The sequence below is a fragment of the Gymnoscopelus braueri genome (assembly GCF_963280865.1).
Source record: "Gymnoscopelus braueri genome assembly, chromosome: 16".
In the NCBI taxonomy this organism is placed as follows: domain Eukaryota; kingdom Metazoa; phylum Chordata; class Actinopteri; order Myctophiformes; family Myctophidae; genus Gymnoscopelus; species Gymnoscopelus braueri.
Genome location: NC_137616.1, coordinates 832,278 through 846,942, shown reverse-complemented (window position 1 = coordinate 846,942; position 14,665 = coordinate 832,278). Strand labels below are relative to the sequence as shown.

The window sequence follows — 14,665 nt, the reverse complement described above, 5'->3', positions numbered from 1 at the left end:
TGTCAGCTAAGAAAAATCCATCAGAAGGACAGCTGGAACACAATCGTCCACTCGCCCTCGGAAAAGTTGACTTATTATTAAGATATATGTGACTAAAAAGACCAAACATTGACAATCTATGAGCTCACAGCGCGTCGGAACGCGACGCGCTGAGCTAGATTGGCAATGTTTGGTTTATGTTCCCCCCAGAATACGTAAGCTGGGGTTCATGTGGTTTATCAGATTATCTTTATATCGTATTGCATGAGTCAAGTTTCAGCACAAGCACCACTGAGATGTTTTGGTATTCAGACGGAGATGGAAAGAGGGAAACCCTCTTTCCATCTCCGTCTGAATACCAAAACACTCGCCCCAAAACAAAGTCGCCCCGGGGCAAACCCGCCGGGATTCACCTGGTGTTCCTAAACGTAACCTCAGTAAAACTGTGCCAAAACATAACCTTATTACTAAACTGAACCTCAGTAAAACTATGCCTAACCCTGAACTTATTTCAAACCTTATCCTCTGTAAAACAAATACAAGAACCGCTGGTCGGTGAAAAAATGGGGGCGAGGGTGTTTTGGGGCGAGTCTTCTGGTTACCTCCTTTGTCCTCTTTGTTACCAAACATGTTTACATATGCACACGTGTTTAATCGCCTGGTAGAGACACTATTACAAGATATGATCAATTAAACTTACCATAATATCAAAACCCAACAGCCATTAAGTCATCAATAATGTTTATAGTGAATTTTAAGTACAGTTTAGAGACTGTTTTGTGAACAGCACCGACACCATTACGATTTGGCGAAGTGCGTCATTTAATATCATGCAGGATTTACACACTGCTTTAGCTCCGTGTTCATTGCCAGATTAACAATTGTGTTTTCTGTAGGTTTTTAAACGAGGATAGTCTAGGGTTTGGCTTGTTTTGTGTGTAAATCGCTGCATGTTGATTGTTGACTGCGTTTCCAAACTGTAATGGCGATGTCTCCTGTACTTGGAATTCACTAAAACGTGTTCTATAAACATCATTGATGAATGAATGGCTTTTGCTTTTTGATATTATGATGAGTTTAATTGATCATATCTATAGAAAATGTAATAGTGTCTCTTACCAGGCGATTAAATCCGATAACCTCGGGCCATTGTGTTGTGTTGGATCCTTTGTCCAGTCAGGACAACATTCCAGTCGGACTCTTGTTTAATTTGCTAATGTAGCATTCCTTGTCGAGTGGCAACAAGGTTCTGTGCCTGTGATCTGGCAAGCCATGACGCCTGCTTTTAGATCAGTATACTTTTACAGCATATGAGTTTGAAAACCCCGCATCCCACCGTCTATACCAGCTGGGGGAAATCTGTGTTTTCCCCCGAGTGCAACTCCGCCCCCCTAGGTACAACCCACTGATGACACTACGCCGTGTGGATGTATAGTGGCCATTTGATTGTCGGAGAAAACGTAAGAGCACTTATGATTGGCTGAAAGCGAATCCGTCTGATTGGCTGATAAACCTGTCAATCAGAATCATGATTTTGATTGACATATTTATCAGCCAATGACGACGTTCGTCTACGCCCACCGTCAGGTCAGTCTCAAAAAGATTCGTGAATGCACAGAGGAGATCCACCACAGAGAAGCAGTGTGTAAATGCACACCAACCGATTTGTGTTGTAGTTAATTCAATGTGCATTTGTAAATTGAGTGTTTTGGAGATAAATAGAGAATTATATTTGTGAAGCAGAGCATCTGGAATGTGACTTTAAAATACAAACTGTGAATTTTAAACTGTGGATTTCAAACACAAAATATAAATGTGACTTTAATACACAAACTGTGGATTTAAAGCTGTGGATTTGAAACACAAAATACAAACTGTGAATTTTAAACTGTGGATTTCAAACACAAAACACAAACGTGACTTTAATACACAGACTGTGGATTTAAAGCTGTGGACTTGAAACACGAACGCAAAGCATCGCATTTGTAGTGCTGAACCAAAAAAACACATGCAAACCAGAACTTGTTCATTCAAAAATCAAATGTGTGAACCGGACTCGTGCATTTACTCATTAGGACTTGTGCATTTACTCATTATGAGACTGTTCTGACTCCATAATAGAGATACTGTGTACCGATTTGCGGGATTTTTGGACAAAATCTGTAGGAGTAGGCCTACTGTCAAAAAACATGTTTTGCACAAATCGGCCTCCAGATGGCGCTATAAAATGCCCATGTGAAAAATTTGGGGCAGAGGTTCTGCTGTGGCATCCAGGGAGTGTGTGTGCACAGTTTCACTGCGAGCAAGCCAACGGTGCCGGAGATTAGCTGTACACAGACAGAATGACGGACACACGGACGGACGGACGGACGGACGGACAGGGGGTAAAACATACTCTCTCTCGCCATGCCTTTCGGCCTGGCGGAGACAATAAAAGGACCACAAAGATAATTAACTTTTGAGTTTTATTGTGTTTCATTCTTTTGACAGATATGTACAAATATGTTTATTAAATGTGAATTTTTACAATAAAGATGTCAATAAATGAATGTTAATAATAATAATATCTCACATTTATATAGCGCTTTTCTGAGTACCAAAAGATGCTTTACATAGGGGGCATGAGAAAACAACAAATACAAACAACTTTATTAAGGAGGAAAAACACTAAGACTAAGGAATAAAATCAATAAAAAACAGTGGAATGAAGAAAACAAAAGGGGGGCAGGGGGTGGAATTAGCTGGGGAAATGTTGAACAGTGAGGTGTTCATTATAATAAAAAAAAATTATAATCAAAGTCACTGGTTCTGCAATGAAATTATTTTATAAATCTCAGAATTGTTTCCACTTACTTTTAGCCCATACATTGAATTTAGATTTTCCCAGACGTGTCAGAAGGCAGAGATCTCTGAGACCAAGTGACCAGTGGTTTAATCCATTGGTTTGTTTAAGTGTCCAGGTCCAGTGAACAGTCCACTTCATAGCAGAGAAACTTGATGAGTCTGGAAGGAAGATCTAAATCCCTGAGGAGCTTTAACCTGCCAACACCAACCAGATGTCTGATCCTCAGTCTGCACAGCTGCATGAGAGGATGAGGAGGCACTGTAAACAAACACACACACACACACACACACACACACACACACACACACACACACACACACACACACACACACACACACACACACACACACACACACACACACACACACACACACACACACGTGTGTATAATATTGTAACATGTTCTCGAAAAAGGCCAAGACCATTTCTAGCACCACATGGACCCAGCAGATCTAGACTCTAGACTCAGACCCAACAAAGATTTCTACAGTCGGTCTCTCTCAACTGTCCTACTGTCTATCTCTCCTACACTGTCTGTTTCATTGGAGACCAGATAATAAACGTACCTGCTCTGATCTTGATTTCAGTGCAGAGTGGAGAAGAGACCAGATGTTCCATCAGTCTGGAACACAGCCTGACGTGGCTGACGTAGTTTAACAGCAGAGAAACGAGAGGCCCCACCAAGTGACTGATGGATGACTGGGACACAGCCTCACAGAACTAGACAGGATAGAAAACACACAACTAGACAGGGTATAGCAAACACAGTGTAAGGCTAACACGTCAATCTGTACTTAAACCTTCCTTTTTTTTGTTCTACACAAAATCTCAGCACTGTGCAAGTTCCTAAGTCCTCCCCCCTGCAGGATGTCACTTCCATTGACAACTCCCTGATGGCTTCTGTTCCAACTAATGTCCTGGACAGTCACCTGTCCTTCAAGGCACGCATTGCAGCGATGACTCCATCCTTTAGGTTTACACTTTATAACATACGAAGGATCAGACCCTTCCTCATCCAAGAGTCTTCCAAGCTCCTTATCAAGGCCTCAGTCATCTCCATGCTTAACTATTACAACTCCCTCCTTATTGGCCTCCTGGCATGCTCACTGAAGCCCCTCCAAATAATCCGGAATGCCGCAGCATGCCTGGCATTTTCTCCCTTTTTTCACGCCCCCTAGATTGTTAGATAAGTTGTTTGGACAAATGATAGGTTAATTGATTACCTGGTGTCCTAGCTTCTTTGAGGCACCAAAATGATCTCTCAGTACTTAAATTGTGCGATCATCTACCCTGTTGTTTGTTGTTCATGCTTACTCTGCTTATTCTGATCTCACTCTTGTAATTTGCTCTTGATAACAGCTTCTGCTAAATGCTTGCATTGTAAATAGTTTGGTGGATTATTACCGTGATAACAATAGAAACAAACTTTTACTTTTGTCATGAATATTGAAACATAAGAGTGGTTTCACCTGGAGACGGCATGGAGCATCACAGTTCCAGTTACTCTGCTCTTCACTGTGTGTTTGTGTGGGATGAGTCTTACTGCCGTGAACGCAGTGGAAACAGGAGCGGGCGTCGCAGCCGTGGTCCAGCAGCAGTTTGAGCATGGAGAGGTCGTCCATGCTAAGGAGCACCGCAGAGGGAAATGCAGAGAGCTGGGTGGAGATGGAGGCATTCACGTCAGCTCCGTACTTCAGGAGGAGGGACGCCATCTCCATAGAGCCTCTCCTGACGGCAACTAGCAGGGGGTTGAACAGGTCCAGGTTGGGATTGGCTCCAGCCTCCAGCAGCATCTCAGTGGCTTCCAGGTTACTGTTGTAGACGGAGAAGTAGAGTGCCGTGCTGCGTTTGTCCTCATACATCTTGCGTCGCTCTTCAGACAGCTGGCAGTTGGGGTCGAATCCCGCCTCCAGGAGAAGTTCCATGATGTTATTGCAGTTGCGCTCTGCGGCGATGTGCAGCGGGCTGATGCCGCTTCTCATCATTCTTTTCCGGCTGGTGACGGGAATCAGCAGGGACACGATGCTGAGGGAACAAAAAGCAGTTAAATTAAAACCACAGGAACACAGAGAGACTAGTATTTTTCATTACTGCAAAGCACCTTCATTGCAGAAGGTAAGTGATCGATTGTAAACAGAGAAGTGTTCTGACCGTGTGTGAGCTTTCTGCACAGCAACATGGATGGGCAGAAGACCAGACTTGGTGGATCTGTTGACGTCTGCTTTGAGAGACAGGAGCAGTTCCACGGTGGACACATGACCATTCTTACATGCTTCAGAGAGCGGCGTTGCACCGTCAGATGCATCACCGTTAATATCGGCACCTGAACACACAATAGAACACAGTCTGTCTGTCTTTCTGCCCCTCTGTCCAACAACCTATGATATAACCTCTAGTACTGCTAGAAAACCAGCAGTACTACAGGTCCTAGTAGGATATAAAACCATCAGTACTAGGTCGTCATGTACCTACCGTGTTTGAGAAGGAAGCGTAGCGTTTCTAACTTTCCACCCTGAGCAGCAGTGGAGAGAGGAGTCATGCCGTAGTTGCTGGTTGCACCGATTTTGGCTCCGGCTTTAAACAACATCTCACAGATCTCCACGTTGTTCTGAGAAACAGCTGCATGCAGCGCTGTATATCCCTGGATACATGGGGTGTTGACTGCTGCTCCGTAGCCTAACAAAATGGCCACCAGGTCTGTATTGTTCCTCTCACATGCTGGGGAGAACAGACACTGTTTGGTAAACATAAACTGTACAATAGCCTCTGTTGAATTAGGCTGTACTGTTTGTCTGTGATTTGATTTGAAAATTAGCATGCAGAGGCTAATGTTTTGAAAATTCAAAACATTCAAACCTTTAGTCACAAGTCAATATACTAGTTTATTGTGTTTTTCTTCAAGAATGATACTTTTTCTTTTTAAGATGAGCAGGTAGCTTGTACATGAACTAACGGAGGATTCACCAGTATTTTTCTACCCTGGTCCTAAAATACCCAAATAGTAGAGCGGCTACTTGGGAACTGGAAAGTTCCCGGTTCAATTAAATCTCCTGATGAGAAGGTTGGTGCATGGTTTGCTCTGCCATAGCTGTGTGAATGTGTGTGTGAATGGGTGAATGTAATGCACATTGTAAAGTGCTTTGATAAAGGCACTACATACAAATTACATTACTAGTCCCTTAGTAATCAGCAATGTAGAATGACAACCAGAACCCTATGTGAATATAATTAACTTGTTGGTTACATTGAGCATGCAACATTTACTAGAGGTCCTGGTAGGAGAGAAAACCAGCAGTAGTAGGGTTCAATAAGGAACAGCATTGGGAACCACTGAATAGACATAACACTGCTAATTCCTGCATTATCAATGACTAACACAGCACACACTGTGGTGTTTGTACCTTTACTGAGAGGAGTATCTTGATTTCGATTCACAATTTCAGGATCAGCTCCTCTCAGCAGCAGCAGACGAACACAGCTTGCGTGCTCATTATTGACCGCTATCATCAACGCTGTCTGTTCCTTCTCTGTTTTCTTGTTCAACATGCCAGGCTGGGCTGGAAGAAACAAGACGCACTCAACTAAACTGAGATAAGATAATAATGATAATAATAATAATAATAATAATAATCCCCAAAGAACCACATGTTCTTCAGCAGGACAAAAAGAAAACAAGTGTTCTTTTATCATATTACTCACTCAATATTCGCTTATGGTGTGATCACAGAAGCATTATTTATACACTTCACACAATTCCATTGGCTTGACCAAGGTTGTGGCCTTGCGTCATCAGCTAGGACCACCACCGTATGCTATAAGCACTTGCTGAAGCCAGCCGCATCATTCAAACTTCCCTTCTTGAAATCACAGAGCATACTCTCACCTTATCTCTCAGCCATTGCGTAGCTCAACAGCTTGTGAGACAAGTGTCGAATCTTGGACTCAGAGCTCTACCGATTAGCACTCACGAGACTTGTGCCGCAAAGACCTTGGGTTCTAGTTTGCAAAAAGCTATTTTCGCTCTAGAGAAGAGTTTCTAATGTTAAGCATCCAATGTTAAGCATCGAAAGCTAACGCTTGTGCTGCAAAAGTCGATATTGTAATTTTTTCGAGCCAACAAATAAGCAGAATTAATTTACAATTATTTCTACATTTGAGCCGTAATCGACCCCGTTCGGACAAACCGTAAATCACGGATCACAGTCCAGCAAAGAAAAGAAAGACTGTTTTATTGCACAATTTATCTGTTCAAAATGTGTCAAATACGAATGTCTTTCCCACCCATGTTGTTTCATTAAGACTAAGATTAAATGACCCTGTTGCAGCCAGGCATGTTGTCAAGGGTAGAGGTGGAAACATTTGTGAGATAAAACCCAGAAATATGAGCCCGTCATTACGAATGTTTCGAAGAGTCACCGTAGTGACGGGCGAAGCTCACTCTGTCCCTGAGGGCCAAGTGGAAAGGACATGAGCAGTGAGCACCCTCAAATAGGCAGGCCTGTGCGACCTCGCCCTGTCGATAGAGGACACTTTGCATTTCCCTCGAACGAGTAGGTACTCTCCCCGTTGTCTCTACACCTAGAGCCCTGAGAAAAATGCAATCCACACCCCTGAGTGCTACGCACGATTGCCAGGGGTTACAGACTCCAGTTTGCCTCAAAGCCCCCCCAAAGAAAGTATTCTTTTCTCATGCCAGTGGACAGGCAGCCAAAAAGGGCGACAATATCAAAGTCTTTGCGGGTTTTACTCCCGGTATTTCCTCGTACCTGTGTCCTATCCTGGATTATTTTGCCCTCAACCGCTGTCTAAGGACGTACAAGTTCTAAATGTTGACAAATTCAATCCTGCTGGGCATGGTGAGACACCTGGATTATTTTACATCAATAGACCTAAAGGATGCGTATTTCCACATACCAATATCCCCACCACACAGGACATTCCGGAGGTTGGGGTTCCAAGGTCAAGTATACGAATACAGAGTCCTCCTGTTTGGCTTATCACTAAGCCATATAGACGTTTGACTCTTGCTGGTCGACTCAGCAGTGGCCGCTCGAGAACAAACCAGGGAGGTGGTAAGTCACCTCATGTGGGCTTTATGATAAATCAAGTGAAAAGCGTACTGATGTCACCTCAATCCATCAATTTCATATAGGGTGACCATACGTCCTCTTTTACCCGGACATGTCCTCTTTTGAGGTGCTGTCCGGCCTGTCCGGGGGGAGTTTATAAAATCCTTCAAATGTCCGGTGTTTTGGGATTTATTTATTTTTTTACACTGAAAGCGCTAAATATGGTCCTTCCGTAACCCTGGTTCGCAACACGGCTGCTGACAGGCTGCTGGAGGCACACGTGACTCACGTGTGCCTCCAGCAGCCTGTCAGCAGACGTGACCAAACACACACACTCACACACACACACTCACTCACTCACTCACACAGACACACACGGAACAGTGTCGCGCTCAGCGCTGCCTATCATTGCTCCCCGAAAAAGTTACACAGACAGACAGAGGCGGAGAAAATGCCGAAACGCAAATGTAACTTCACGGATGAAATGCGCAAAAAGTACCCGTGTTTTCGTCTGGGTCGTGACAAATGCGAAGCAGAGTGTACTGTTTGCAAAGCAGGAACATATGTCTCCGTGGCAAATAAGGGTTCTTCTGACATTATAGACATGAGAGAGGTTATTTTGAAGAATGGCTCCCCCAAAATAATTAAATAACATAACCCTAACCTAACCCTAACCCTAACCTTAAAACCGAAATAAAGTTAAAAAAAAACAGTTACAAAATCCACACAAAATCCACCCATTTTTGCCCAAAAAAACGGCCAGAACCGCCCCAAAAAACTGCCAAAACCGCCCAGAACCGCCCCAAAAAAATTCTCTCCTTTCTACAAGAAATGTTGGATATTTTAATGTTAATGTGTAAGTATTAGCTATCTCGGCCTGCCATGTAGGTTTTGAAGGCGGTATCAGTGGTGTCACAGCAACTAATATGTCGCTTTATGAAGGGAGGCCGTCGCCTTCACCCAGTGACGAATCCCCTGGTCCCATCCTGGGATTTGGTATTGGATTCTCACTCTCAACCACCATTTGAACCTCTAAGAGGGGTGAATATGAAATTTGTGTCAGTAATATGATACACAACATATTGGCAAGCCCATAACTAAGCAGGGACTTTCCCACTGGATAGTGGAGGCTATCCAATTGTCTTACTCTAGTAAGGGTCAACGGCCGCCTGAAGGGCTCCGTGAACATTCCACTAGAGGAGCATCTACTTCCTGGGCCCTGTTTAAAGGCTTACTGTTCAGGATATTTGTGCTGTGGCAAAATGTGCTTTTGCCAAGTTCTACAGACTAGATGTGACTGCACCGCCTCTGGCACACGCAGTCCTTAGTGTGAACTCCAGATAAAAGGGGGATTACCTTCCCTCTTGAGGCTGTCAAGGCAAGACTTTGAGATAATTAGTCTGGGCAATACGGGAGTTTATCAAGTCTGCTGGACACAAAAGACATTAATTTCCTTTACAGTCGGATAAAATCTTTGACCAAACCATCCCAGTGAATATTAAGTGAGTAATATGATAAAATAATGTTATTTGAATATTACGAGCGAGATATTCACCAATATATAAGCAAGTGCTTATATAGCATAAGGGGTGGTGGTCCTTGCTGATAACTCCAGACCTTGGTCCAGCCAATGGAATTGTCTGGAGTGTATAAATAAAGCTCCTGTGATCATGCCAGGGATGCAGAGGACACAAGTTGTTTTATTGTGTTATTGATTTGGTCTGTGTTACTGGTGTGTCTGTTTCAACTCACTCCTCTGTCTCGTAATATTCAAAGAACAGGGGTTACGTTCGGAATCCTAACGTTTGTGTTACCTGTCAGCAGCACTCTGAGACAGGCTTCCTGGCCATAGGCTGCTGCCTGGTGGATTGCCAGCCAGCCAGGCTTACTGGGCATCCGGTTGCATCCTGGGACGTTAACTAGCTTTTTGACTCTGTTAGTGTCACCAGTCTTTATCGCTGCTAACAGAGGATCCTCCACCCTAGAAAACAATGCACCACATACACTGTAATGACCCCTGCGAAACCCTACTGAAATGCAAGGGGTATCCTTTGCACCAAAAGATTTATGTATTTTATGGGTCTCGAAAATGGACAGTGCAAAGTACCCCCCCCCCTCTAACAAATATCAAACTTTAATAATACGGTTTCAACCACATGCACAGTATCATATTAAGATTTCAAAAAGCCTCTTGATGCCATGACCTAAAAACCTAACAGGAAGCCATTTTGAATTGATTTTGATCTTTTACTTGACCTCCTCCAAGGAGGATAATCTTTTTTCTCCTTTTTTTTAAAGGGCGGCCGTAGCTCGCTGGGTAGAGAGGCCACCTGGGAAACAAACAAAAGGTCCCCGGTTCGGGACCCGGCCCCGTCCTACGTATCGAAGTGTCCCTGAGCAAGTAACTTAGCCCCTAACTGCTCCCCGAGGCACTGGCCCTGTAGTGGCCACTGTTCCGGATACTTTGGATGGGATGCAGAGGACACAAGTTGTTTTATTGTGTTATTGATTTGGTCTGTGTTACTGGTGTGTCTGTTTCAACTCACTCCTCTGTTTCTCGGGAAACATGTATTATTGTTTCCATTAGCACTGCAATACGCCACACGTGACTGTCACGTTCCCATTGAAGATAAAGCTGCAGCATAGTCCTACCAAACACCATCTTTGTTCGGTCAATAAGAACAAAATGACGTCTATCAGGCACCTACCGATCAGCACGCTTTGTGGTCGGAGGATTGGGAGAACTGTAGTGAGCATTGACAATGTGATCTTGTAGGGTGCTGGGTTGAGTGCTGGTGGTGTGAAGATGTGGGGTGCTGGGCCATCTGACTTCTGCATCGGGTGGACATGGAGTTTGTCCGGTATCTGTGGACGGAGTTTTATTGTGGTCTTCACTGAGGCTGCGTTCGATGGCTATCTGGATCAGCTCCTCATCAGACAGGTTGGTGAAGACAGAATAGTCTTCAAACCCCAACGATGGACCAGAGGCCCCCGACACAGAAAGTCCAGCTGTCTCCATGACGATGCTGATAAGGGAGAATAACAAGACAACACACTAATAATCTGATATTACTGACCTGTTCTAAACAAATGATTGACACATGTCTATGATTGGTCATCATGTAACCACCATGTATATTATAACCACATGTTCACCCAAAATCCAACGCTTAGCGTTGCGTGGGCTTATCCGACCAAGTGCAGGTGTGTCAACCCCAACCACAAGGCCATGATGAGGAAACAAAACAGACTAGGAAAGTGTGCTCCTCGGAGCGCAGGTCTCCGCCAAGCCAGGTTATCTACCCAGGGCCCATAAATTGTGGAAGGCGGTTATAGAATGAGTTTATATGCCTCATCCCGCCAGACAACTAGGCTTTATGTTTTGTTTGGGGGTGTATAACTTTACATATCAATTTCACCACTTTTGCAGTGAAATATTTATAATACAAGAATCCAATTCATGTATGGGAAGCCTTAAGCCCCCTACACACCAAGAAAAGCAAACAAATTAATCAGCTTTTATTTCAATGTAATCTATATGCAAATCTGCATTTAAATTGTTACATCAGCCTTTTAAAGCTAAAATATAAAAGCTTGCTTTTTTTCTCTCCCTAGACCAGATTTTTGAAGCAGCTTTTTAAAGTGGTTTCTAGCCTTCAGCTTTTAAAAGCTGAAGGCTAGCCAATCGGTGCACAGCATGATCTGAGATGGCGGGGATTAGCTCATTCTGTAGTAGATCTACAAGCTTACTATGCGTCACTTCATGACACGTTGTAAGCTTGTAGATCAGCTATTTCTGATATTTTACATGTATAAAATTATTAAATATGTCAATAATTTCTTTGTATATTGAAGTTATTTGTCATAATACTGCCCCCCTGTGCATTTTTTTATTACAAAGCCTAAAAGGCAAACAGAAATTTAATTTGTATTCATACGTCCCAATGTTCAATGCCAAACACACAATTAAATCGTTAAACTTAAATGTGTAATCGAGACAGCCCTAATCAGATGTTTGATCTGTGATCACTCTGAACCAACTCTCAAAGTCTGTCACTGAGCACAGAGGACTAAAATAAATCGGTTGCAATGCACATTGTGTGACCAGCCCACCTCTCCCACCCCCCTAACCCGAGAATAGTGGCGTGGCTCCAGGGGAAACAGCAGTGTACCCTGCTCGGTCCGGTATTAAAAATGTACTCGAGTAAAAGTACAAAAGTATTGGTATCAAAATGTACTTAAAGTACCAAAAGTAGAAAGTACTCATTATGCAGAATGTCCTTTTTGACAAGTGTTCAACATGTATACATATCTTTTGAAAATAGCAGATCTACAAGCTCACAATGCATCGCAAAGCGACGCATTGTGAGCTTGTAGATCAGCTATTTTCAAACGGGCGAAATGTATAATAGGGTTGAAGTGGTTAATGTATGTTTTGTAATAATAATCAAAATCTACAAAGTAACTAGTAACTAAATATTAGTTACATATTTGCCTCTGGGATGTAGTGGAGTAAAAGTAAGTGGAGTAAAAGTAAAAGAAGTAAAAGTAATGAAAATTGGAAATGCTCCAGTAAAGTAAAAGTACCCTAAAATTGTACTTAAGTAATGTACTTGAGTAAGTGTACTTAGTTACTTTACACCACTGATCGATAGAACTAAACAATGTAACAAGGAGTCGAGCACCTCCAGCCGCGGTGGTCTGAACTCCCCCCCCCCCCACCCCCGAAGAACGGTGAGCCGTGGGGGACAGCAGACGGCTCGTTCAGTTATTTAGCAGCTTGTTTACGTTCTATTCATTTTGAATCCATAAATAGGTTACGTAGTAACTAAATATAGATTTATTTCTCATCTACCGCTGCTATTTTACATTTCAAAATGCGCTCCTGTTCAAACAGCCTGTTTTGTCTTGCTGAACAACGGTCGGCAGTGGGGGAGAGGGCGGAGGGGAGGGACAGTGGTTCTGGCAGAGGGAAGGAAGGACAGTGGTGCTTCGAGGTGAGAGTGTCTCCTCAGACGGACTCCCTGGAGAGCAGGCAGTGGTACCGAGCAGACGGCTCGTTCAGTTATTTAGCAGCTTGTGTATGAAAGTTCTATACTTTCTTTTATCCATAAATAGGTTATGCAGTAACTAAATATAGACTTATTTCTCATCTACAGCAGCTATTTTACATTTTAGATTTCAAAATGTGCTCCTGTTCAAACGGCCTGTTTCTTCGCATGGCCGAACAGGCACAACAGCTGAGACTTGAGTGACCTTTGGACACGCCCAATTATTGATAAAAAAAAAAGCTTATCCTACTGTACTTCTGCTTTTTTTTATGTTTAGCTTTTTTTTTGGTGTGTATGCAGCTTTAGAGATGAAGAAAAACAATGTTGTGTTTGGGCCTACCTCAAGTATAGGGTTTTAAAAAAATTGGGGGCCATTGTCACTAGCCTAGTTGTAAACAACAAGAAAAGCATAGCCTTCGGGAATCGGATGTACGGCCTTTACAGCATCCGAAAGATCAGACGCTTCCGCAAGAGTCTGTCGAGCTCCTGCTCCAGGCAAGCTCACTGAAGCCCCTCCATATAATCCAGAATGTCCCCCCATTCTTCGCTCTCTTACTGACTTCTGGTTGCTGCCCGCAGCCAGTACAAAGCACTGGTGGGGTCAGCTCATGATTCTGACATTATTCTGACCATTAGGTTAGTGTGAGGTTAGGGTTAGGGATAGGGTCAGTTATAATGGGGCCAGTCGGACCAACGTGGCGTCAGAATAATGGGCTGTTGGAACAATTGACTTGGCACCGCACTGGTAATGTCCTACAAGGCAATCAAGGGCTTGGCACCCCTGCACATTCAGGACATGATCCAACCCCACACCCCATCTGTTCCAATAACTAACCACGGTATTAATGTTAAAGGTAGGGTAAGTGATTTTCTTTGGTTGCAATAAGTGTTAAATAGCTCTATATTCTGATAGTACTCATTGCTACAGAGTGATTGTTCAGTTACTTTGGTCTCCATGTCTCTCCAGCTCATTAATAAACAGAAAATGCATTTTCAGGTCAGGATACCAATTTTATCCAATCAGGATAGAGAACTCAGACAAGCTACAGATTAAACAAGTGAAATTGGAAGTGATGACACAAAGAAATGAGCAGACAAAATTGGAACTGGAACACTATAAAAAATGAAGCTGATGAATGGGTGCTCTCTCCTGATTGGCTGAAATTGTGTCACCTACCTTAAAATGTATGTTCTGTTTATTAGCTGCAGAGACAGGGAGACCCCTGTTACTGAACAAACACTCTATAGCAATGCTTACTATCAGATTAAAGTGCTTTAACCTTTTAACAAAAAACTTTTTGTTTTAACCAACAAATATCACTTACCCTACCTTTAAGTAACAATAATATTCAAAATTAACCACAGTATTAATGTTAAATAATGAATAATATCTTAGAGTAACTCTACTAACCACAATATTGATGTTAAGTAACCATTGTATTCAACTAACCACAGTGATAATGTTAAGTAAACATACTATTAATAACTATCCACAGTATTAATGTTAGAGGTTCTTACATTTACAATGAAGGTTGCTCTCCTCTTCTCTGTCTGACTTGCAGACTGTTTCTGTTTCTCTTACTTTATTCTTAGACTGTCACATGATTTCAGACCCTTTAACCAATACAATCCAATCCAACTATATTCAAAACATCCCAACTACATTTCAAAACATCCCATGGTAGGGATGCCAAACAACAACTGGTGAGCTGAACTCAAGT

At 42.9% G+C, this 14,665-nt stretch overlaps 1 protein-coding gene across 1 annotated transcript; it reads right to left on the bottom strand.

Annotated features, from left to right (window-relative positions):
- Positions 1-3,046: 3,046 nt before the first annotated feature.
- Positions 3,047-10,912, bottom strand: LOC308103970 (ankyrin repeat and SOCS box protein 2-like; the record flags this gene model as incomplete). Its single annotated transcript, XM_080454207.1, has 8 exons — positions 3,047-3,051; positions 3,391-3,544; positions 4,294-4,849; positions 4,976-5,147; positions 5,297-5,542; positions 6,226-6,381; positions 9,708-9,874; positions 10,602-10,912. 8 exons carry the CDS (start codon positions 10,910-10,912, stop codon positions 3,047-3,049), a joined length of 1,767 nt encoding a protein of 588 aa, XP_080310333.1.
- Between the last annotated feature and the right edge of the window lie 3,753 nt (positions 10,913-14,665).